Source organism: Molothrus ater, chromosome 13, assembly GCF_012460135.2.
Source record: "Molothrus ater isolate BHLD 08-10-18 breed brown headed cowbird chromosome 13, BPBGC_Mater_1.1, whole genome shotgun sequence".
In the NCBI taxonomy this organism is placed as follows: Eukaryota; Metazoa; Chordata; class Aves; order Passeriformes; family Icteridae; genus Molothrus; species Molothrus ater.
Genome location: NC_050490.2, coordinates 10540962 through 10567718, shown reverse-complemented (window position 1 = coordinate 10567718; position 26757 = coordinate 10540962). Strand labels below are relative to the sequence as shown.

The 26757-nt window shown below is 40.2% G+C and overlaps 1 protein-coding gene across 1 annotated transcript; it reads right to left on the bottom strand.

Moving 5' to 3' along the window:
• Window positions 1-5914: 5914 nt before the first annotated feature.
• Window positions 5915-18668, bottom strand: GATM (glycine amidinotransferase). Its single transcript, XM_036389929.1, has 9 exons — window positions 18579-18668; window positions 17921-18136; window positions 13540-13735; window positions 12208-12398; window positions 10806-10943; window positions 10351-10515; window positions 8628-8691; window positions 8411-8527; window positions 5915-6960 (listed from the first exon to the last, which is right to left on the bottom strand). The coding sequence occupies exons 1-9, from the start codon at window positions 18645-18647 to the stop codon at window positions 6848-6850; spliced, it is 1269 nt and encodes a 422-aa protein (XP_036245822.1). The 5' UTR covers window positions 18648-18668; the 3' UTR covers window positions 5915-6847.
• Between the last annotated feature and the right edge of the window lie 8089 nt (window positions 18669-26757).

The following is a 26757-nucleotide window of genomic DNA, read 5'->3' as shown; positions in this document are numbered from 1 at the left end:
TTCCCAGCCCAGGGTTCTCAGTCCTGGCTCCCAGGGCACCTCTGGCCAGCCCTCCCTGCCCAGCTGGAGTCAGCTCAGCCACAGGCTGTGGGACAGGAACAGGGAAGGGACTGTAGCACTCCTTGCCCCAATCATTCACAAGGGCTGTTTATTGCAGCAGCTTCGGGGACCCTTTCCCCCCCCACTCCTTTAATTCTCTTGGGCAAAATATCTCTGATCACTAATTGCCATTTGAATTTTAAGAGAGCAGGCAAGGGCCTGCCTGAAATATCGAATTGCTTTGCATTTTGTTTTTTCTCTGGTTTCCCTTTACAGGTCACCCATTTAGTGACACATTAGCTATGTTCCAGAGTAGGCAGACCCAGCCTTCTGAAGGTTGCTTGCATTAAATACCAGGCAAAATTCTGTAACTCATTATCCACGTAGGTGTCCATGTTATGTCTTTTGCTTTGATGACATTCTGTGGCAGCAATTTTCACAGGTTTTTTTGGTTTTGAATTGGCCATTTTCTAATTTAAAACAGCAATCAAAGGAAACACTTTCCACATACGCAGCATGACATAAGATAAACTTTCCTATGGTTGCTGTAGAGAAGCAAACTCACAAGATTTTCAGCTTCAACCTTTAGTGTAAAGCAGACATCTGTTTCGAGTTGTGTCAGATCACAGGAAGGATAGCCCACAGCTTGGTTTACTCCAAACTAATTTAGGAAATCAGAACTCTCCCCATGGATGAGTCACGAGCTTCTTGGGCAATGACAGGCCAGACACATTTGTCTCTGCAGCTTGCTGGTTTCCCTGTAACAGGGGCAAGGGCTCTTTCCCCCATCTGGAGGTGACTTGCAGCTGGAGGATGTAGCCCCAATACCAAGCCCATGTGTGCATCTGCAGTCCTGATGTCAAAGTCCACCAGGAAAGGAAATAAAGGATGAAAAAGAAAAGGGAAAGTGCAGAATGGGTCTAAAGATGGCTTTGAAGTACAGCCCAGGAGCGGAGATCAGGAAGTGAGAGCTGTAATTGCAGCTGGGTATCAGTTTCCTTTTTTATTTTGGGATCGCCCACAGCCTGCTGGAGTTTGTGCCTCAGAAAGCAGCAGGAGCAACACTCACCTCTGCAGGAGAACAGGAGCTGCTGGTAACTGAAGAGCCACAGAGACAAAACAGCTCTTTGCATTTCTAATGCAGAGGCAAACAGAAAGTACCTTGAACGTGTCTGAAATTACTTTTACTACTTCTGGACCAGCCAGGAAAGCTAAAAACTGTTCCTTGTTTTGCTTCTTAAGGAAGTTGCACTGTATTGCTTGTGGGCTCTGCCTGAGTTCCTTGAAATTGGGCCAGATTCAAGTAAACTCAATAGAGAGGAAACATCAGGCTCACAAAAGTAGGTGGTCCAGCAGACCAGAGAGGTCCTGCAATATCCCCAGAGTGGAAGGCTCCAGGCTGAGCTCAGGCCATCAAGGGAAGGCACCAGTGTCACAGACAGGGGGCATTTGACATCAATCTGGGGCAGGTTTATTCCAAGCTGCCTTGAGCCTGGCAGTGCTGGCCATCAGTGACACCCCAGCACTGTTCTGACCTCACCAAACTGCATCTTCAGCTGCTCATGGTGGGTGCAAACATAAACCTGGGACCTCAGGTCTGACAGGCCCTTGACCCAAGCCCTGGAAAGGCTCCCCTTCATGGAAGCTGCCCTGGCCTGGCACTTCCAAGCTGCTGCCTCAAGCAGATGTGTCAGAACAGTTCATAGACATCCTGCTGCCACTTTAATGCTATTAGCCAACATTAAACAAAGGTTTAATTTTTTTTCCTTCCCAAGATAAGCTGCAAGGCAGGGATCAGGGCTGCTGTGAGAAAACATGGACTCTTGGTATAGTGAAATAAACCTGTTTGTTCCAGTTACAAAAGGCTGTGAGCTGAACTCTGGGGCCCAAGTTATCCGGGAAATGACAGCAGCTTGAAGACCATTGCAAAGGATTTAGGTTTTGGTATTTGCTAGGCATACCTTGAGTGCTTGACCATTATAAATCTTTCCTTGTTTAGGAAAGAAATCTCATTTTTCATGATATTGTGCTTATCTTTTAGCAGAAGCAGGAGCAGGATATGATTATGCTGGTGTTTGCAGACAGCAGTGGTGCACTACAGCCTGTCTCTCAGCTTCTCAGTGAAGAAAATGAGCTACAATTGTGAAATCATTGCCTAACAATTGATAAGGACAACTGCTGCAATCCTCTCCCTGCCTCCCCTTGGCCAGCATCCCAATTACCACATTACTGGATATATAGAAAAAAGAATGGCAGTGTGGTTAAAGTACAAGCCACACACATAAAAGAGAATTTATGTCCATGTCTAGTCTGGTTTCCTTTTTCACCTTTGGCCAAGTAATTCAGTCTTTGCAATAATTCTTTTGCCTCCTTTCATGACATTATTTACCATCTTTCTGACAGCCCTTGAGTTCTCCCAAGAAATGGGGCTTTGTGAATAGGGGAGAAACCTGTCCCTTCAAAGAAAGCCGTGTCAGGTACCTTGTACAAGGTGCTGCAGGAGACTCCTTTAGGAGGCCTTTGCTTTGCAGAGGAATGAGGTTTCTTCATGCCTTGTTTCAAACCAAGACCATCAGTCCCATTTCACCCTTCTTTTCAAGGGCTCCCTAGGGCACCATAACACCTTGCAGCATGAGTTGCCAGCTCTTGATGTCAGCAATCCCCAGAAAACTCCAGTCCACCACAAGACCAAAGAGATTTGGTTTCACACATTCTCACCCTGAAATGAAGAGGGATGTATGCAATTTCTCAATCTCCAAAATTTCTGACTCTTGAGAGCAGCAAGCCCACACCCTCTGTTGCCACCACCACACTGAAGGATGCAATGACTATTTTCTCCCACGAGAGAAAAGCCTGTGGTAAACCAAATACTTTTATGTATTAAGTATTAGATAAATACTGATGAAGTGTTAAGTGATGGTACTTTCAATGATATTTCAAAAACCCCAAATGTGTTATCACTTCCTATTCCACACAGATGCCCCATGCAGCTGTATTGCTCACTAGACAGCTGCAGGACAAAACCTCACCAGCTCTGCATGAGCTGAGTGACAAAACCTGGGTCACTGAGCTGTAGCCCCCCTGAACACAGCTCAGAATTACAGCTAGATAGGCCCAAACTCTACCCAACAGCCCTATAAACATCACCCCTATAAACCCAGCAATTATTTCAGTGCCTTGCTGACTCAGAAGTAATATGAACAAAAGAGGAAACAGGAGAAATTGTGTCTAGATTCAAATTTGCTGTTCAAAAGTGCAGCATAAATGAGGTTCTACCAAGAAGATATTTCAACTTGCAAAAGAAATAATGTGCAATTTGCAAGCAATTCCTGCTTCTGTAGAAACTTAAATTGCATTTTGTCCTAATGAGTTGGAATTCCTTAAGGGTAATGGGAATAGATTCTAGTTAATCTTAAATTCTAGTTCTTTCAAATACATTTTATATTTTAAGAGCAAGTGGTATTTTTTTATTAACTGAATTAATCTGACAGAATATGAACTGCAGACTACACCATCTACAGAAATCTCACCTGTTTTGGGTCCAATAAAATACCAGTATTTTGTTTTAATTTCCTGTAAAGAAGGAGGCATAACTGAACCCCAAGAAGTTATCTAAAAGAACAGGGAATGACCCTATAAATGTGACTTTTGGGCCATAATTTTAAAGTTAATAGGTATGTCAGAACATGTGATGCTCAGCCCATGTGAGGGAGGATTAAAAAGGCAACAACTATCCTCATTTGGCCCCGATTTGATTTCTGACATCCTATGTAAGCCTGAACAATCCAGCCAGCCCTTAAGGAAACATCTGAGTCCCTACACTCAGAGCCATTGTTTGCATGTGTATAGATATGTACTTTTTTGATGCTGAGAAATAATACTTTATGTATCATCACACAAATTATATCTACAGATGGGAAAAACCTTGAGGTGTTTTCAAGGACTTTGATCAAAACGTCATCAGAAACAAGATGAGTAAACAAAGGATGGTTCTAAAACATCCCTTAGGATAGGCTGGAGGAGCGCTACTGGCGTCACAGCAGCACCCTCTAGTGCTGCTGTCACTGGGTTTTGCCAGCGCTTCCTGAATAAAATTTGTCATTTAGGGTCAGGATTAAACTTCTTTTGTCCTAGACACAGCTCACAACAAGGTCAGAATACCAACATCATCTTATGGAAAAAATGAGACATAGATGGCTGTGGAGAAAAATCCACCATTAACTACAAATATTTTAAGAGAGAGCTTGCAATTAGCTGTGTTAACAGCACCTACACCCCGTAACTCCCAAATTATGGAAGTGCAAAGGCAGAGATTATTTTTTGGTTGTTCAGTGGAAAATAAATGAGCCTGCTCCCACAGACTCCAAGTAATGCAGAGACAGCCCAAAATAACAACTGTCAGACTGCTGTGTTTTACCCCCAGGCAGTAACAAAGCCCCCAGAGCCTCTTGCTCACTTTCCCTGGTGAAAGTGGGGAACTGGAAAGGTAAAAGTGACAAAGCACATGGGTTGAAATAAACAGCTCAATGGTAAAGCAAAAGCTCTGCACACAAGGAAGGCAAAACAAGGGATTTATTCACCACTTTCCATGAGCAGGCTGTTGAGGAGAGCAAGGCTCCATCAAACCTAGCAGTGACTTGAGAAGACAAACACCATCACTCCAAACATCACCCTCTTCCTCCTTCTCCCCCCATGCTTTCTATGCTGAGATAGATATCCCACATAGTCTGGGATATTCCTTGGGCCAGTTGGGATGAGCTGCCACAGCTCTGTCCCCTCCCAGCTCCTTGTGAGAAGCAGAAAAGGCCTTGGCCCTGTCAAAGCTCTGCTCAGCAATAACTGCAACATCCCTGTGTTATCAACAGTGTTTCCAGCACAAATCCAAAACAAATCCCAAGACCAGCTACTGTGAAGAAATTAGCAATGTCTCAGCCAAAACCAGCACACAGTCACAACAAAATAGGTACATAAATGAGCTAGATACTCACCTGCCACTGTGGTGAACATAAAAAGATGAAGGCAAGATTGAGCATGTGAAACAGGGTGGGTGAGACACCGAACTTGAGGAGAAGAAAGTTAAGCATGACTTTACAAAAACAGCTCATGCTCTCCTAAAAATCAGCTGCAAGGCAGCCAAGGCACAGTGACCACCACCCTTTCCCAGCTCATTCCCTGCAGCTGTAGGGAAAGCCCAGGTAGAACTGGGTTGCCTTAAGTGCTACACAGAGACACTCCCACCCAAAGCTGCTAACAACCCAGCCCTCATCCCATTCCATGCCATTTCCAGAATATGCTTTTCTCCAAGTGCCTCACGTGGGACAAGGCCATAATTTTAATCACACTGGGTTTGTCACTGCAGCATCCAATGCCCCAAAAAGATGAGGTGAACATTCAAAACTCCTTAAAGGTGAGTACTGGAATGTTAAGAGAGACAAATCTGTTCCCAAACCAGTCAAGAGATCCATGGATAAGTGCTCATTAAGTGCTGGCAGCTGCCTAATTACCTCTTTCCATATGTCAAAGCATTCCAGACTGTTGATATTTGACCTGTTTAGCCCTACCCAACTCTAAATTATGGCCATACAGCTTGTATGTGAGCATGTTCTGCCTGACATCTTTTCTGTCAAGGTACACTGTGTTGTAAGAGCAGATTCCTCCACAGTGTAGCAAGAAATATCAGTGGTACTTTCCCCCACCAGTCATACCTCTGTGAAAAACAGAAGTAGGAACATGGTATATGAATAACACTACAAAGTTTTTTTGCATTGTACAAGAGTTTAAGATGTTACCAGTTTTACAGGGGAAAAAAATTCCATGTGTATTTTGTATTTGTCCAGACATTTCATACTTACAGATTAACAGAAGGGCAACACACTGAGAATGCAAAAAACTTTATTAGCATAAAAAGTACATATTCAGGAATCAAAACTGAAATTCCTCCACAGCATCAGGCATGTTTGATACATATTTCTGTATCTGCTACAGCTGAAGGAAGTCTGGGTTGTAACATGTCAGAAGCTTAAGGTTGGGGGGGAGTTATTGTTGGGTTTTTATTTTGTGCCTCTTTTTAAGTTATGTAAACAACTCAGAGTGAAACCTGTACAAGCAGAATATTAGCTATCATTTGTACACCTAAAAGTTAAATAAAACCCAATTTCAGCAATACAAAAAGCAATATAAAAAAGTACTCAAGTGCATGACATGCATCAGAAGAAAATATAGAAGAACATGGCAAGTAAGTGAACCTGTCTTAAAAGTTAGATCATACTGAAAATTCTCAGTAAATATCTGTATGGCTAGATATGAAAAACATGATAAAATTACTTGGTTCCCTAAGAGATGTATACAGTTGCATCTATTTCAACTTCACTAGACATGAATATATTAGAAAGTTGAAATGGTTAAAAGGAATAAGAAAAGTTTACTCAAGTTTCACATTTCAAGCTGCCTATTTGATAAGGTAACTAGACAGAGGTAGATATCCAGTATTAGTGGCCAAGCTATTCTAAAAAGACCTTTTAGCTATCCTGTCAAGCTTTTACATTCAAAGCCAACAAGAAAAGGCTTCACAGATGAAGGATGTCTTTCAAAAAGGCAGCCAGAAAACCTGTATTGCTGATGGAAGTAGTTTCAATCATCCTACTGAAAGTGAAGGGTATTTAAGAATAAAACATTACGCAGACCATGATGAGGACACCACTTACCAAGCACTAGAGCTCATGCAGTCATTTTAACAAGAGTGACAGTGATTTGCTCATTTCCTATGCCTACTTTAGAAGCTGAACCATTGCTAGCTATGGGCTCTTTCCTAGTCAAAGTAGGACTGCAGGGTGCCACGGCGGCGGATGTCGCACGTCCAGCAGTGGAAGCCGCCTCCCAGAGAATTGGCGTGGCGAATGTTCACTTTGATTGTAGAAATGCCTGGAAGAAACATACAAGGCACGCTTTAAAATTGGATTCCCAACTTCACATGGCAAGCTCTGATCAGAACATTAGATGATACTCTGTCAGATCACATGGCTAGATGTAGATGTGGAAGGTATTTGCTACTAGTTTGTTAGGAATTTGTTTTCCCAGATTCTAGGCAGAGAACAAACTAGGAACACATCTGGCTTGTCTGTTCTGGTGATACCCTCAGGATTACACAGGGCCTGGAGCACAGCCAGTGTCTGAGATGTTATAATGTGCCAGTACTAAAAAGATAAATTTAGGTTTTGCAGTATGTGAAGAATTAGCTGAAACTCTGCTATAATATATGATCAGAACACATTTTCATAAATATGTGTAAGCATTTGTGATTCAGACACTGAATGTGCTCCTTTAAGTCCCTCTCAAGAAAAGAAGTATTCAAGGTAGATAGCTCTGACTCCCTTTTCTCTGAAAGGGAAAAGAGGCTCTCACTACCCAGGTGAAGCTTCCTACCTGTTCTTTTCAGCTCTGATGGATGTTTCAGCTGTGGCTCAGCTAATTCAAAGTCCCAACAGAAGGATCAGACAACTTCTCTGCTACAGAGTTTGCCTTTTTTGCTTCTCAGCACTTTCAGGAGCTCAGGAGCAGCTCAGTAGAATCTACCTCCTGGGTCAGCAATACTTTTGCTCCCAGTAGACCCATCTCAGTCCTTCAAACTTTCTGACTACCAGAGCAGTCAGAACTTTGAACTGTCAGAATATTTAGAACTTACATAGACTGTGAAGTTCAAGGGTGAAAGATAAGTCATGATTAGCATTAATAGCCTCATTCTTTAAGTACTTTCAAGTATTTTTAAATACTCAACTCTTTGCTCATGCGATAAAACAACCTAAGACTGAGCAGCTGTGCATAATAAGACTTCCATATTTATGTTCAAATACACTTCTCCTGTCACAGCATATCTGAAGGAATTCCATGGTATCATGAAGTTACATCTCACAGGACTGAGATTCTCCATAAATGAGCAGAAATACTTGGGTTAAGTAATCTTAATTTGACATTTTAAAGTACAATGGCTTTGCAACTAGAAAAATCTGAAAGAATTTTGGCAATGATGGATTCCCAGCTCTATATCATTCAGCAATGCACTCAACCTCTGCAAGACAGATGTTGACCTCAAACTGGACAGTTTACATTTAAAAAGCTCATTCAAAGAAAATCCTAGCAATAACTTAATTGCTACTCATACCTTTATGTGCTGCAAGCCATAGGGGGCAAAAGAAGACCACATTTCTACAACTGGAGTATTCAGGAGAAAAATCACTGAATTATTCTTACTTGCTAATCCAGCTGTTTGAATACTTTTTCCAGTGCTGTCTGCTTTGAGTGAAACCTCCATTTGCCCTGGCTGGTAGCACAATAATTTTCTTGTAAGTGTATGTAGAAGTGTGTTAGGACATACCCAGCTTTTCAAACATCTTCTGAATCGATGTCTCATTGGCATCCACCATCACACGTTTCTCATCCAGCATTAGGACATTCATGGAGAGCCACTTAGAAGACATCCACAGAGGGTGATCTAAAACAGGAGAATAAACCTTGTACTGTACCAGTGTTACTCCTTATTAATACCCTTAAGAGTACTCTTGGAATCCTTGGGAAAGGAAGGGTGACTGTACCATCTGGGATGAGTGGCACTGGGGGTTGAATCACAGTCCAGCCAGCTTTCTTGAAGAGCTCAATCTGGAAGAGCAATTTAAATATATTCTCAAGAGAGTTCTTAGAGTATCACATTATGTCCTCCAAGCTATGCCAGATTTTCCCAGAATAATCCAATATGCAGGACATCCCCTGCCCTCAGTTCACTATTCTGGCCCTCCTTCAGGCTTCATCTACAAACCCAGCTTTCATACAAGCATTTTTCAAAAGTCTTTTTAGATTTTGCATGCCAATAGCATTTATTTCTATTGGTTTTTTATATGCTAGATATGTTAAAGACAAAAGGTAGCATTTATAGTTTGGAGCTTGTAAAGTAAATGTATTGGTAACAACTGAAACATATTCAACTATCTTGGTTTTGTGTATTTCTTCCCATATGATTATAAAAGCCATGAGTTACACTGATGTTTCTAAAAACAAGCCCATCAGAAATAACACAAAATTACCTTTCCTTCACACTTTATAAGAAAATAATTATGCAGTTCATTTAATAAAGAAAAGAGTGTAAGGGCGTCCCAAGGAATAATTTGTGTCTCTAAGCTTTACACAATTAAGTTAAAATTAAGAGGAGGATAATTTGGCGAAGGAAAACACTTTTCATCTTCACTGTCAGAATAGCTGGAAGAGTATTGGCGAGTGCTCCAGCGTTACCACGAGGTGGAGCCCCAATCCCGAACCCTCAATAACCAGCCCGGCCTGTCAGGATTTTAAAGAAAATCTCCCTTTCATCAGCACCATTCAAGAAAAAACTCCTTTCATCGGCACCATTCACACACACACCCTCACCGCTCCCCGTCACCCAGAACGGCCAAACCAGTTTTTGTGAAAGCAAGCTGCATTTATCTTTTCTATGGACACAGACAGCAGTTTTCCCTGAAAAAAGTCCCAGAACATGGGTTTAAGACAAGGAGACCAAGAAGAACATCCTGTTCCAAGTAACACTATGAAAAACTGTGGAAGGGAAAAGGGGAGGAAAAAATAAGATTGTTTTAAAAATGATATTCTCAGAATGGATGCTGAAGGAGGCAGTAATGCAATCAGCCCGTTGGCATTGAAAGCACTTGCTGGAAGAGGCCAATGCTGCTTTCAGGAGCTCTGTGCATGGCTCCAGAGTGGGCAGCACCCAGCTCTGTGCCTGACTCAGGGTCAGCTCAGCCATTCCCCGGTGCTTGTACAGCTTCTGAACCATGGGGATCCTCACAAAAACTCTCAAGCACTGCAGGGCAGTGACACAACTGTAACAGAGTTAATTTCTGATTCATTGTGCTGCTCAGCAATATTAGCTTTTTCTCAGTGTAGTAGCAGGTTTTACCTTTTTCAGAAGGTATTCAGAGAGGAATGCCTGAGCAATTACCAGCTTTCTGCCATTGGTTCGATTAACACCAAGGAGAGGCTTCCAAAATAGGACTAAAAAGGGAGATTTCTCATCTGAGCAGCAGAAGCCCTTCAATTTATCTTAGGATACAATAAAAATATTTAAGCAGTGGAAGGGTTCTGAGAAGTAGTATATCCCAAGTGCTTGCTTTGATACATCATTAAAAATTAGATTACTTCCATCATATTTCACCATGGACCTGGGAAGCAGCACACAGTGGAATGTGTGGAACAGTAATTACCCAGCAGGGAATGAACTCAGCTGAGTGGTTTTTAGACACAAAGCACTTACCCCCTTTGTACACTCACCTGATGGCAGGGACGGTCTGGGTTAGAGAGCACAAGACCAGGCCCAATGATATTAAAAGTGGCATCAATGTGCATAGGGTTGGGATCCTTAAAGGATATAATATGCACTCTGTAGTCTGGTGCAAGGTGTCTCCTCATCCATTCAATACCCATGTAGTTTGTAACCTGAAAAGCAGGACAAATTAAGCTTTACTAGGCTATAATATAAACTGCATCCAAGTTTACTTTATCCAAGGTTTTATTTCTTTAAATATCTAAAGCAAATTTAATAGAGAATTTTGTGCCTTCAGCTAACCCCTTACCTGGAAGGCAGTCCTATCCTGTATGCCAAACATTCTATGAAGAGCAATTTCTTTTGCCAACTCTCTTATTTTAATGCTGCTCAGCAATTTTAAAAGACAAAGCACCAGTCTCTAAGACAGATACCAAAACTGTTGAAAGAAAGCTTTGTTTACCTGGCTCCTTTGTACAAAGATATCTCTTCCAGCTCTAATGAAGTCAGCAGCATCAAAGCATGGCTCAAATTCAGTAGTTACAAATTTTCCCTGAGCAGCCAGTTTATGCCTGTCTTCAACAGAGTGGATTGGATAATTCTAGTTGTCGAGAAAAGAACAATAACTTTAGGTTGGAGATGTTAAAAGAAAGTTCTCAAATAATTTGCTAGTGGGGAATAATTTGAAATTAGGAAAATGTGTTAATATTGATAGCTAGTGTGTTCCTTGGAGGTGGTTTTGGTTACTTCTTATTAGAATAGAAAAGAAAATCTAAATGTGGACATAAAAGTGAAAGGCTTTAAGCACATTCAAGAATAGGTCATGAGATAAGAGACAAGAGTTATATCAAGAAATTAATTGCTCTTCAGAACCAGATCAAAAGTACTCATTACCATTGGAGTTTAATACCAGTCCAACAAATCACTGCACACTGACAAAAATACTGGACTGGAATCTATTTCCTAATAGATGTGGACTCCTTACTTTTCCACATTTTGGAATGGAGAAGAACTTTAAGCTAGAAGATGGATCTTTATTATTACAAATAATTTTAAAATTAAACAAGGCAATTTAGAACAAGTGAGATCTAAAAATCCAGCACAAATTAAAAATACCACATAAATAATTACAGGCTCTAGAAGTTTTCTAATACTGAAGGTGACTCTAAGGTAATTTTATTTAACAAAGTCTCCTTTGTATCATTGATGACACTGTTCCTAGAAAGTTGCAATCATTTCACAGCTAGTTCACTGCATTTATTGTAAATGCTGTCACCAAGGTCCTGATGCATTTGGGAGCGTATAGGAAACTACCAAAATTGTCCAAGTCAAAATTATTAGGAAAAAAATTAAGAAACCATTCACTAAAATATTTGGAAGGTAAATACAGTTTAGATCCTTCACTATTTATTTTATGTAACTTTCAAAATACCAATCATTATGCAAAATAAGGATTATCAGTTGGGTTTTTTACTGTAACAAAATATATACTACTTTCCACTTTCCCAATGCAGCCAGGACATATGGACATTCTCAGGGAATCTTTATTCTTAAAAGTAATCTCTGTGATGTTTTTCTAGCATTCCTTCCTCTTTAGTAATGCTCAGTTACAGCCAGTAACCAAAACAATTCAAAGCTGAGGAATTTAATAGACACAACTTCCTGTTCCTTGTTCTCTAACTTCACTCCCTGAGTTTCAGCTGGAAAGGCTGCAGCATGTTTGCATACACTAGGAAAAAAGTCTCCAGAGTTGTTTTGTGCCATTTCCCCCTCACAATTTTGTGAATCCTAAATATCAGGTTGAAACTACCAACAAAATTCTGTATAACGAGATCTGAAGTTCTGAAGGAAACTTAGGCCAGTACCTGATCATAGAGTTCATCTGCCATGGTGGGTTTTGGGGCAGTTGTCCACTTAGCACCACTGTTGAAATAATCTTTGATTAGTCGTCTGTAGGCCCTGTACTCAAAGAACCGAGCACGCCAAGCCATAGGTGCTTCAATAATTTCATTTCCCACCACTAACAGGATGTCTCTTGGCATGGCACCATACATACCTGAAAGGAAAGTGGCCATTAATGAGACAATTCTCAGCTCTTTCTGCTCAGGCAGTTTTCTCTTTCTTTTTACCATTATTTCTATCCAAAATAATGGCAAAAATAATTCTAAGCAATGTGAGGAATCCAGCACATAATGCCAGGTCCTTACATTCTTCAGTAATTTTTCAAAGTAATATTTTTCATTCAAAATACATGGAACTTTTGCTATAAAGCCCCACTCATAACAGATTCACAGCTAGATTAAAGCCATCCACCATCAAGCCTCCACTTCATAATTTGGCTAATGAAAATTAACTGGACCAAGGCTTATGCATTACCCAGATGACTTTAAAAAGTGATGATGGGCAGCAAATTTTCCAAGTGAACAGCATTTCTTCATATACTATCCTTTTAAAAAATAATAGCACAGAAGAGGAATTTGATGGAATACAGCACTAGTGCAGAAAGCAGTCCCATTAGATTTTTTCTTAACATTATCTGTTCCTCAATTAATTTGAATTCTACTAGAAAAAATTTAAAATATATTTTACATGAAAGAAGCCTGAGGACTAGACTTGATGCAAAGCTTGGTGAGCCAGTGTGCTCTCACTGCAGATAATCATACATGGGGTAATGTCTGCAGGTAAAGGGACATTCACATTTCCTTGACACTAGTGAGGATCTTCCAGGTAAAGTGTTGCCTCCAAATGTTTTGTCTTCCATAGTTTAAGATGGATCCAACAAAGATCTATCAAGAGGGTCAGAGGGGCTTTGAGCACTGGACTTTCATGGAGGGGACAAAGCAGAAACATTCTACAGCCACTTTGAGGGCCATGACAGATTAGCACTTCTTGGCAGTGGCAGTGACAACATAGAGAGGGAACCTGGCAAGAGGTGCTGGTGTGGAAAGTTCAGACTGGGTGTCAGGCAAAGGTCTTCCATCAGGAAATTCACCCAGCACTGAAACCAATCACCAAATCAGGTGGCAGAACCTCCATCCCTGGAGATCTTCCAAGTCTTAGCTACAGAAAACAGTCACTGACCTCACTTAATGCTGGTGATAATCCTGCTCCTAGCTGGAAGGTAGACTAGATAACATCCAAAATGTCTCAGATGACAGCTAAACAGAAAAAACCTTCAATAATGGAAAAACATTTACCTGTAGACTCAAAATCAGGTGTTTTATACTTCACAGACCAGTCAATTGGATCAGGCCTCTTGACAATAACACCTTCTCCCTTCAAAATATTGCACATCTCTTCAATTTCAGCAATAGCTTTTTTTAAATGGTCTTTGGGGAAACCCTGGCCTCCAAATTTCTGGTAAAATCCCCAATATTTTTCATATGTGTTTGCCTAGAACAAAAGGACATGAAGTGACAAAGAATAAGCACCAGTTATTTTGGAGTAAAACAGATGCATAAGATGCAATTCTTAAAGTTTAAAGTTTCTTATTCTTATTCTTGATCCTAATATGTTGGAGTGTGCATTTTATCTGTTCCTGCAATATTTTGACTACATTACACTTCAGTAAGTATTGAGTGGCTAGTGTTGCCAAGTGACCATTTGGTCCCTATTACAGAACACTTTTGCAAACACACCAAATATGGCAAACACTCTCTATTTAATAAGGCTATCAGACATGTTTTTAAATTAAAACAACCTTGAGCTCATCTGCAAAATGCACACATCTGTAGTCACCTTCTTACAACCTCACTTCAGTAATGTCACAATGGTGACATCAGAAATTCTAAAGCCATCCCAAGTACAGGTAACATGACTTGTTTGGCAGAAGGAGCCATACTCCACGTGCAGCAGCAGTCCAGAAAAGGCAAAATATCCTAAATTCACCTGCCAGGATTGGATTAAAGCACGTTCAACATTTACAGACCTAAATCCTCTGCTGAAATGCTGTAATAGCCTTCTTAAATAAAAAACAAATTCAAAATAATGTCCCAGTTCTCATGGGTAAGTAAAACCAGACATATAACCTAAACAAATGATGCTGCTTCAGTTTGATGTGTCTGATGTTCCTCTGTCATGTCAGAGTTAGCTGAGATGCAAGTGCATATGGGGCCCTTCTGGAATGACAGCAAGCTGGAGGGACAGCAAGGGGACACAGAAGAACCTGCCCTTCCAAATAAGAGGTTGTCTCCTAACACTGCAGTCCTGACCACCTCCTAGAATACAACATTCCCCCAAAATCAGAGTGATGATGTTCCTTTGTGCTAGCACTGCCCCTGAGCAGGCAAGGCCATCCATCTGAAGGCATCCCTGATCCCCTTTAACAATCCAGGCTGTTCCCTCTGCTGTTTCTGGAGATTTGCCTCATGCTACAGAGGTAAGGGAGAAGAAAGAAAATTCAGCCTTAACATTTACACAGAGAGCCTCAGCATGGCCATCCTGCTCCTCCAGTACTGAAGCTTCTTCCCATCCTTCCTGAGGGAATTTGTTCTTTTTCTGTGAGTGAGGTCTTGGGTAATTTGAGCACCTCAAGCTTGCCAGCTGTTCAGAAGTCACATGCAGATCACATGAAGTGCTCAGCATTCCTATGGAGACATGTTCTGCTAATGAGATAAATTCTTCCTGTGGATTGAAGCTGGTTATTTTCAGAGCCAGCCATGGTGTATGTGAATATCATCAATCCCTAAGAAGTGCAGCTCCTCTCTGCTTTTTTTCAGACCTGAGGAACCACACTTGTGTTGCACTAATGGGATGGTGTAATCTTAAAGTTACAACAGAGTAAAGGTTAGCACTGTAACACTACTCATATTCCCTGCCTTCCAAATAACTGGGAAAAGGGTAAATGGCTGGGACATGTATTTCATAGCAAATTAGGGTTGACATTTCAGGCCCCTTTGGTCACAGACATACAAGTCAGTTCAGAATGTTCAAAAAGGACCATGGATGGGACACAGAAAAGACAACACTTAAAACAAACTATTTCTTTTCAGAAACAATATTTCAGGAAAGATTGTTCTTAAGAAACAGCATTATTGTTCCCTATCATTAAGTATTTACTTTAAACATTTGTCATGGAAAATAATTAACATTGTAAAGATGTACCATTAACCTGGTAAAGACAGTTAATAAATTTAGGCTATTAAAACCTAAATTCAGATCAAAATTCTTTTTGCCTTATTCAGTAGTTAACACATGTACATAATCTCATCTTCTTACTCAAGATATAAGGATCTGTGTTAATAATATTCCCCAGCCAGAAATGCATTATTATTCACAAAATGTACTGAAAAGCATTGCAGAATACAAAGCTATAAACTTCAACTGCTTAACTCAACTGCTTCAGAATACATCTCAATTTTGGGATTTTTCATTGTAGTGCTGATTCAAACAGGACATCTTCCTAATTAATGTTAAGATTTTTCAAGTTTTCAAATATTGTATTTACCTCTACATAGCCTGTTTCAAGCTCTGAAAAGGATATACAATAAAGTGTCAGCTCATTAATATTCATCAGAGATGCAGGGCTCCTTATTCAATTCCTTCCTTCCTCCTTCTTATGCCAAACACATCACAGCAAAAACACTTGAGTATACCAAACCCTTGTCTCAAAGTAGAAAAGAGTGCTGAATGCAGCCATACTTCCTGCATTTAAATATTTAGCAAATAAACACACATACAATCTTAAAACACAATCTCAACACAAGTATTTACCAAACTGCTATGATTTGAGATACATTTTTTGGAGTGTCTCAGGTCCAAAGCTTTGAATTTTCCTTATAAGTGTAGAATTCATCAGTTTTAAGCTGCATTTTTCATAAATAGTGCCCCTCATGCACTGGGCAGACAGCACATGATACCCATCAGCTCTGGTTTTGCTGCTCACAGGGGCAGGAACAGGACACACCTCACCTCTTGGCCACATGGAGAGTTAAACAATCATGTATCTATTAATTAATAATAATAGTAATAATGTTGAGGTAGGACTGGAATACTGCTTGGATTATTCAGCAACACCCTCCCAGTGTTACTGTTGCAGTTTCTACAGCAATATTTAAGACAAAAGCAGAGAAAATTCGAGGGAACTACATCTCAAACTGGCTCTGTTCCCATTACGTGTTGCGGACTTGGCAATTGACATAAAGCAAATTTAAATCATGCTTTAACTCTAAGTCGAGGTATTTGAATTGCAGAGGCAATCCTATCCTTTGACATTCCTCATGGCTTTTGATATCACAAGAAAATGAAGTTCTGACCTATTGTGAGTAGTTATGGCTTAATAGCAGTAAAACCTGTATAGCATGTGGCACTTCAGCAAGTTAGACACACTTGAAATATTTTTTCTGGTGCTAAAGCAAGCCCCTGACCACTGCTTAGAAACTGAATTTTGCCTCATTTAATATCACAATGTAAAATGTTAGATATTTTTTTCCTTACTCTTTCTGTACATTCATTTTGTCAGTCCTACATAAATGCACATACACACACTTGTATATTAGAAATGCTAACCCTCATTCACGTCCTTCTCTGAAGCTGTTAGGATATCTTTGGAATAACTGAAAAACATAACACAGATTCTGAAATATATATTTATATATAGATATAGGGCTAAGGGAAGAGAAATCTTCTATACAAGTAGATCTCAAACTTTCCGTAAACAACCACTTGCAGCACTTTAAACTTATTTTCAGTATCTTTGTTTGCCATTCTTTCAATGTCAGATAAAAATTCTTTTTTTTTTTTTTTTTAACTGAGTCAACTTGGTCAGGCTATCCTTTAAATTTTTACTAAGGTCTCTTGGGTAGAAACCATGTGCCAGCTCATTTTGCTGTGATAGCCATGGATTACATGCTGCCCTGCAGGTAGTGCTGTACTGTAACAATGAGAGATTCAAGAACATGCTCACAAATGCAGGTAACACACACACTCAACAATTTTAAAGTCCAGGTGAAGAACACAAAAATCTGGAGCAAGCCCATTATTTGAGTATTACTCTTTTAAATACAAGATTCCAGAGAACAAAGAATCATGGATTTATGTCAGTTGCTGATGCAGTTTTTTGGCACAGAAAAACTGTGAAAGAACAGTGGACTACCTATTTCCACAAATTATTTACTGTAGGACACAGGAGTTTCAGTAAACCACTTAAGAGCTGTCTGACACAAGAGTCCTGTTGGTCTACGGCTACAGAGCTCAGTCTTGCTCAGACTATTAAGTAGAAAACAACACTTTTTTTTCAAATTGTAACCCTACTTAGCTTCAAGCCAAATTAAAGTTTCATCAGTCCAATCATCTCAAAAGTTTGTGTGTGTACTTTGGTAAAATCAGGGCTATATTACATATATTAGAGGTTGTCTCTGCTTGTGACTTCTGTTAAAACAGCTAATTCAGTTGAAAGTCCGAAGAAAAAAGCACATCCCTCACTAATATGGCTATGCTGTAACGTTTCACAAGTGTAAAAAACTACCTTGAAAGAAGAATTCCCAAGAGTAAGCACCACACCTTATGCATTGTAAAGCTTAAGTAAATTTTAGATATGAAATCTACATTTTCTAGTTAAGGTTAGTTTTTGTTGTTTACCTTAACCTCCACAGAAAAAGGTGGGACACAAGCATTTTCAGCCCTTCCCACGATGACCTCTTCCAGTGGGTCCCATTCATTGTATGAGCAAACAAGACAGTCCTTGGGCACAGGGCTGGCAGCCTTGTCATCGGCAGCACAGGTGTTCTGCGAGGCCGCTGCTGCCTGGGTGCTCTGGAAAGTTCGCTGCACCCATCCTGTAAAGGCTCCTCGAAGCTTAAAATAAAAATAAGAACGAAAATTATGCTTCCCTTACAAAAGACTAAAAGCTATGGCTCAACCCACAAAAGCCTTAACGCTATAATCCCAAAGCAATGTACATCATTTGAAGTGTTAACAGAAACACGTCTTGTTACAGCAATTCTAATTTATTTACAGCCTCGCAGATGCTTAAAGGAAATTCTGCCTTTAGGTACACTCAGTTTAGAAGGGTAAGGAGATCGGAACACGGCATTGGCAGACTGGAGCGGGAGGATGCTGGGTGAGCCTCAGCCTCCCGTCCCGTCCCGGCTCCGAGCGCCCGGCGAAGGGAGCGGCGGGACCCGCCCCGGGAGCATCCCCGGCCCCGGGAGCATCCCCGGCCCCGGGAGCATCCCCGGCCCCGGGAGCATCCCCGGCCCCGGGAGCATCCCCGGCCCCGGATCCGCGCGGCACCAACCCTGGAGCCGATGTAATGCGCTGCCTCGGCCCCCCGGCTGCCCCCGCGCAGGCACCGCACTCGCAGCATCGCCGCCAGCCGGACACGACGGGACGGGACCGGCCGGCCCCGCTTTATGCGCGCCCTGCCCGGCACTGCCCGGCCCGGCCCGCCCCGCCCGGGGGCAGCGCCCGCCCGGGGCCGGGCGGGGCCGGCTCGGCTGCGCCACTCCCGGCTCGGCTCCCCCGCTCCCCTGCTCCCGGCTCGGCTCCCCCGCTCCCGGCTCGGCTCCCCCGCTCCCGGCTCGGCTGCCCCGGCTCTGCCCGGCAGGGCTCCCCCGCTCCCGACCCGGAGCTGACCGACGGCTTCTTCCAACACACCTGGATTTCTTTTCCACGCAGGGCTCTTCAGCAGCAGCCTGGCTTGGCGAAAGTCACGTTTTAAAATGTTTCTCTAAAATGCGTACTGAAGTGCATCGTATGGTTACTTTGAGTCATCAAGCACGCATATTCTTCATTAAGCCTGTAGTGGACAAATTCAATTTTACCAAAAATTCCAATATTTCATACGTTAAGAATTCAGATCCTTAGACTACAACCTGAAGAGTTTGTGATTCACCTAAAAAATATTTGAATTCTTTAATTACTGAAGGGGTGTTTCAAGATTATCCCAAACAATTTCAAATTCTGGCTTCTCAAAATCCATATTGTGATATGATGAAAAGCCATCCTAAAATTAAAACCTAAACGGCTTAGCTCCTAGTAGACCATGAATAGGTTTCCCTGAAAAAGCTCTCCATGGTAAAGTCAACAAACTTATCTTCAAAAATACCTCTATCTCAACAGAAACAGTCTACAGCAAGAAATATGTTTGCAACCAGCTCTACTCATATTCAGTATATTCCACTTAGCCTATTCTGCATTTTCTCTACTTTACACATAAGTTCACTTTAAATAATTTCACTTTGCCATGTAAAAAGCAGACATACCAAAAATCAATCTTATCCAAATTATTCTGTTTAAAGTTGTAAAAAATCCGTATCTTTCTTCCAACATGATTTTTGGTTCTGCCTTTATCATCCATGCACTGCCTTGCTCAATACTCTTCCAGCCTATGCTCTGCTCTCCAGGGCTCCTACCCTGGGGCTTGAACAGACACAATATTTAACATTATTTCTACATGCACAATTGCAGGTAGTGCTGGTGAACTCAGCACACATTTCTATAGCAGGAAAAGGTAAACATCACTACTGGTTACATGCATTAAAACATAAGCTGTGGTCTTAGAATACAGCAAATCAGCCACAGTTTTAACATGCCTTAGATACACAAGTAACTGTGTTTTATTCTGCTAGGTAATTATTCATTCAGCAGTTTGTCTTTTTGGCACAGGTGAACACTACAGCTTCCCAGGACAAATAACACAATACGAGTTCTCCATGAACTTACACAGTTCTCAGAGAAAAGTTAATTATTTTAATTGGCATAATACCAAGTATGCATTACCCTGTTTCATACAATTGCAGAATTTTCCCATAACTCATTCAGCTTGTTAGGACTCATTTGTAACATAATTACATCAAACACTATTCTCGTACCAAAAAGTACACCAGGATTATTTTTTCAACTTTCAAAAAGAAATTTTCTTGATATTTTTTAATTCCTAGTTACCATTTTTTGTCATCTAATTTTTAAAAAAATTAAAAAACAATACAAAAACTCCCATGAAGTTTATGCTAGTTCTGCTCAAATTCTTGCTTTTTGATTCAGTTGATTTTGCTAAGGTCACTCTACTCACATTGACCTAAAAAAATTAATGATTGGCTTGTGGCTAAATCCAAAGGTCTTGCTTCCTTTTCTGTCCTTTTCAACTTATCAGCTAGTTTTGGACCTTTGAATCACTCTTTATCAACTCAGTTTACATAGTTTTTCTGACTCTGCACAGCACTTCTTTCCCCACTTACTACATAGGTCTGATGCTTTATAGAGTCCTCACCATCAGTGTAACAAGTTTTTGCTGAATGCTCTAACATTTTTAAATTTTTTTCTGGGTTGCATTTGTTCTGCTCAGAATTATTTTTGGTGGAAACATTCTTTCCCCTATCTCATAGGTCTCTCTTCCTTTTTTAGGGGTAGCTCCTCACGGGCACAAGCCAATCTTCACCTAAGTAAAATCAAAGCAGATTTTTTTTTTCCTTTTCCTAGCTGGCACATTTGCAGTCTGGCCATGAAGCCTTGACTCATGGTAAATAGCATTTCCCTCCCTTTCTGACCCCCAGACTGCCCTAACCATCCACAGTGCACTCTAGAGCTATCACTACACTTCTGTCCTCACTTGACCATCTTCTGGATCACTGGGAAAAAAAACCCCTCATTTGTCTCCTTAAGCAGTTACTTATTGTTTGTTTGCTTACATCTTTTTATTCCTTAACATCAAATACAGGCATCATCAGTTTGCATTTGTGGTGTGCAAAAGTGTCATTCCTTACAGTTCCCTCTGGCATTAAAACCAGAGTCCTCTTGCTTTTTGTATGGTGGGCAGCTCTTTATTCCTCTACTTCTACAACAAGGATTTGATCTAGCAGTGTATATTTAAATAGAGACATAAATCAAGGAGCACAACACCAGCAATGATTATTCAAATTTAGAGCAAGCCAAGTTCATTAATTCAAATACAAGATGTTTATCTGAACATGTGGTTGTCTAAGCAGGCACAGAACTTTTCTGGTCAAAAATCTTTTTATAAAGATGACATGGTTAGTTTTATTACACAAAATTGCTAGAATGATTGTAACACCTTGAAAGCTCACCTCACTAACCAAAAGCTTGCCAATTATTTTTAAATTATGTGCTGATCTAGTAAAGATACTTTCTTCCTCTGCAAACCTCACCTTAGTATAGAATTTTAACTTGAAACAAGAGAAAGAGCTTCACATTTCTATTGCTGAGATTTGGCCTATGAATATTAAATAGAAAGTTGTGGTTTTTTAAGGGGCTCTATGCATGTTTTTTAATAGTCTATCCATCATTTTTTAATGACACAAGGGTGCCTTGAATGGCTTATGTAAAACCACCTCATTCTCACAACTAGGTAATGCATTTAAAACAGAGTAGGTCCAGCTACTGAAGAGCAACATTCTAGCCTAACAGCACGAGAGAATAAGGTACAAAGCAGTAAAACTCAAGTTTAAAACTACAGAACTAGAAAAGGCACCAGGAGGCATAGCAGAGAGAAGTCACCCTTGGCAACAAAACCAGAGTTACTGCAGTTCAAAGTATAAACTCATCCATGTTTTAGGACAGTATCTTGTCTTACCTTCACCCATCTTATCTCAAACACATCTCACTTAGAGAAACAGAAGTCTCAATGGATTTTACTGCTCCTTAGACATGAATTTCCACTGAGGTCCTCAATTTTTGTTTTGATTTGTAGTGTTGGTACAGCCACATGTGTGACTTGGGAGATATGATATTAAAGGCTGAGGAACAGCTTACCCTTTCTTACCAGGATTTCTGCTATATTACTGATTTTGAAAAAATTGGTAAATCTAGTGTCAGCTGGTTTAACATTTCCAGCTACCCAACAGTTTTTATGTTACTTACAGAAACTTAATCTGCTCAAAAATACAAACATAAGAGACTTCAGTTTCTTCTTTCTACTGCCTTGTCAAGGATACTGCTTGCTAAATTCCAACAGACTATCACCCCCAGGAAGAGAATTTGGCCCAGCAAATCTTATCTGTTAGCTATCAGAAACAACACAGAAGAATCCAGTATGCTTCTTAGAAAGCAAGCTTCAAACTTCCTGAAGTTCAAAAGTCTGAACTGTTCCAAATGGAAAGAATAAATGCACCTCAAAACATTAAAATTACTCAAAACATTAAAATTACTTTCCCCCCTCCTCCTTTAAACTTATAATTTTGTGGTTAACTATGAGCTCTAAAACAGTAAAAATACTGTTACACACAATTAAAACATTTTCTCTAATTTGAAATATATTTAAGTTGTGACTTTTTATAGAGCTAAACCACTGTACTATTGTCAAGTACTTTAAAAGATATTTCTATTTTAATTTAATAATACAAATCTTGCTTTATCATTCTTCATACTCAAAAGATAAAATTAAATGTATCCAACTAAACAAGCTACATATATAAAATGGCAGGAAATTCTTTCTCCCTAATCCCAGCTTCACCAAACCCTATTTAATGTTTAAACTTCATAATAAACTCAACATAGCTTCTGCCTATTAATATTTTATAGTTATTGAAGGGTCCTGTAGTTTTCCCCAGATGCCAGTTCTGGATACCTCTTGGAAGACTTTCTGCTCTTCCTTGTCGGGACATCCTTCCTGTGTGACATGATAATGCCAGATTGTCCATCAGACTGGACACAATCTGCTACAATGCAGTTTTGACTGCAGAATGAAACACCCCTGTGAGCACAAGAGCTAAGATGAAACTGAGCTCCTATATTTTCATACAATTCATATGGTAAATACTAAATCAGAAACATAAACTTCTATTTCCTACATTCACATTTACTGCAATCACAGATGAGAGTTTATAAGAAATCTCCATTATATGGATACACTGGTATCTAATAGCTCTGCCCCTTTTTGCTAGGGCATTTAAGGGATCTCTTTATTCCTGTCCAGCTAGCTATTATCATGAAATTCATAGAAACTTAATACCATTGAGACCTATGACCCTTTCCCAAACGTGCCTGAAAGCATCCAGCAGGTTCAAGTTGCAGGGAGGGAAGGAGAGAACGGACACATATAGATGCACATACACAAGCCATGGCCATGTAACCCCCTGTTCTTGGAAGCAAGGCCAAAACCTTCCTTGTCTCTGAGAAATCAAACATCCTTTGGTGAATGTAGATGACTTCTGTAGATGTTTTCTACAGAAAACTTAGGTAGCAATAGATCAAATTTTTGTAAGTCTGTTGGTATGAGGCAATTCTTAGTGCATTTTTCTATTTTATATAAGCAAACATTGCTCTTCATATCTGTTAAAATTTCTTTAGAAATTAACTGCAAAATGCACTTAAAAACATATATAACACATTTCAACATATATCATTCACAATAATATCAGTGTGAATATGCATTGCACTGAATTTCAAGCATGTCTGATAACTTAGGAAATAATTTAACTCCTTTTTTGGGAGCCAAGTAGCTGGAATACTGAAAGGATATAGAGACATGCAGTTATGTAGCCCCACTCAAAGTAAGGCTTTGAGGGGCAGGACATCAGCCAGTGAGGAGATAGAAGTTGCAATGAAATAGAAAACACAATGACAGAGCCATGGTGAGATAATTGTTAGACTAAATTTTTGGCTTAAAAGTAGTAAAAAAACAGTTTGGGACTTTGAGCAAATAAAATAGTCCTTGTTGACTGAATCCACCTGATTTCAGGAAGATAAGAGTTTCCACTGTCCTTCTGGCCAATCATAAACTATGTTACATCAAAGAAATGACTGACTTAATAATTAATTTCTTTTCCTCCCTGAGTTTACAGAAATCTACATTCTGATTAGCTGCGCTGTATGTGCATATAAAGATGAGTTTCAGCATACATATAAATACCTGTTTTAATTTTAGATGTCACGTTTCTATTATAGAAAGGTGACAGAGCTGAAAGAAGTTCTATGAAGGCAAAGAATTTGGTGGCCATAATCCGTGACATTTTACACTCTGTGATTTCCAGAGGCAGGGCAGTGCTGACTACTGAAAAATGCTGGAGGTTCATGCAGCAAGAAGCACATCACTTGGTGAGATAGATTTCCTCCAGCCCAGTATTTCCATGCATACAGTAACACGATCTGCCAACATTTTCTAGGGTCAGTACTGTGACAATACTTTCTCTCAAGGCTGCCAAGTGAACTTCATGGCTCTAGGACATTTAAAATTTCTTTAATCTCAAATTTATGGCAGTGCAATGCAGCCTGTTTTACATAAGCATTTAAAATTTGAAAACTGCTTCACATCTTTCTTAAAGGATATTTATAGAAATTGTTAATATAGCTTTGCTGTGCCCCTGAAATAACAACTGCATTTAGTTTTCTGCTCACTCACACTACTTAGAATTGCAGCCATATCACATAATACAAATTCTGGCTCCTTTAACTGTTGTGTGAGTGGCAACTGTAAGCAAGCTACTGCTCTCATAATTTGAAGGGGTTTGTTCATGTGAAAGAGGCTGAAGTACCCTTGCACTAAACCTGATGGCAGAGCTTGTCTATTCACTTTGCTGCTGCCAGGCAATAAGGCTGTGAGAGCAAAGCCTCTTCCTCCACCCCTCTTTCTAGGAAATCACTGTTCTTTGATAAGCACACCCTGTCATTTGATGCTGCTGTTGGCAGCAGATGGGAACATTGCTCATACTGTAGTGCCTTGGAAAAGTTTGCTGAGTATAATCTTGCTTGATGGTAGGTTAACAACAAAATTATACATATATATTTAATTTGAGTGTCTCCTTCAGAGGATTTAATAAATTCATGGAGAGTTTCATGCTGAATCTGAGTCAAGCTTAAGTGAGTGGTTAAAAAAAACCACTGGACTTGGACACATGGATGTCAATTACTCTTCCATCACAAATGAAGAAAACATGGCAAAGTCAACATTTGGTGGAAATTAATACTTTAAAATTCTCAGCTAAGCTTTCTGCTTAATCCCTACCCTTTCTTGTCCCCATGGTTACTCCAGTGCTTTACAGGTAATTTCTCAGCAGCCAAGACAGCAAAGAGCTTGCTGTGACTGGGGTACCTGTACTAACCCAGCTGACTGAACTCTGAGCTAACTCTGCTGGTGTGGCTCTGGAATGAGCTTCACTGTGTGTCTGGGATGAACCAACAGAATTCAAAATCTATTAATGGGATGCAAGCATTTTCTGAACTTCATGAAAGAGAATTGAGAAAGGCTCCTTTAGTAGGTTCTCTATCAGGAGAGGAGATCATTCCTGAGCTTTGACACCTCCCTCCTCTGATCCTGGAGAGCACATCTGTTCTGATGAATCCCAACCATGTCTATCCAAGAAAGATGAAGATGGGCTCAGTGCCAAGAATTTAGTTACCATCCAGCACCAGGAATCTCTCACATGTCACTGCAGAATAGTAAAATTTTATTCCTAGAATTTCATAGCAGTTCCTTCTGACACCTCTGCAACAGAAGATGAGTCTCACTGTGACTCAGCTTCACCTAGAATTTCTTTAGCCAGTCATAAAAGAGCAGAGATCTAAATCTAAGCTCTCCACTCAATCTAAAATAGTTGAAGAATTTTAGCTTCAGTAGCCTAGAAATCACCATAGTATCAAAGATTCCATCCTCTGAGCAGTGGGCTGAATGACAGATCATGATACGGAGTAGCTGAGATCCATAGTTAGTAAATGCATACACAGTAATAGCATTGTCATTTTGTGCTACCCTAGTCACACACCTCTCATCTTCTGTGGAGTGTAGCAGATTGCCTGTCTCCACTTTTAACACACAAATCTGGACTGTCTATATGACTTTGTCTAATGAGCCATGACGTGTTTATTCCCAGCCATGTTACACCATTTTATGTCATTAACATAAAGGAACATAAAAGAGCTTGTAACAGAATGCAGCAAAGGCACCCTGCACCATCTAAATTTCTAGATTTTAGGAAAGACCTGGGTAATCCACTAGACAAGACTTCCTTGGAAATTCTAGTCACAGGAGTGGCTCACTCCTTTAGAAGGAGACTTTTTTTGAGGTTGGTGATTGCAAAGTATTCCAGTAATGTCAAATCAGCTGCAACTGGACCAGCAAGTCAACTCCCCTGGCTGACCTGCTAGAAATCCTGATGCATTACAGATTTGTGAGCATCATCCTCAGAAGTGGGGAAAGATATGGAAAAATACCAATAAACTGCTGATGTAAGCACAGTTTCAGTAGTGCCAGAGCATGTATGTACTGACCTTCATCTCCTGAACCTCTGCCAGGCACCAAGGGGGAAAATGGAATGGCTTGAACTCTGCTGTGAGTACATTCGTTGGTTTATCTCTGCACAGACTGCGAACCTGGTTCTTACATTTACAAAAATTATTTTGGTTAATAGATACTTTACAATCCTTCCCAAGTGGGAAGGAAACAGAAGAAGAATTTGAGACGTAGGTATGTAGGAAAGGGAGATTAAGTTTATTGTTTCCTTATTCCTTCCTTTGTATTAATT

Bases quoted from the DNA above. Each gene is read 5' to 3' on its own strand.
- GATM (XM_036389929.1), bottom strand. From the start codon at position 18,647: ATGCTGCGAGTGCGGTGCCTGCGCGGGGGCAGCCGGGGGGCCGAGGCA. The intron at 12,399-13,539 runs GTAAATGTTTTT...CTTTCCTTTCAG, and splicing joins ACCTGATTTTGAGTCTACAG to GTATGTATGGTGCCATGCCA. The intron at 8,692-10,350 runs GTGAGTGTACAA...TTGCTCTTCCAG, and splicing joins CAGACCGTCCCTGCCATCAG to ATTGAGCTCTTCAAGAAAGC.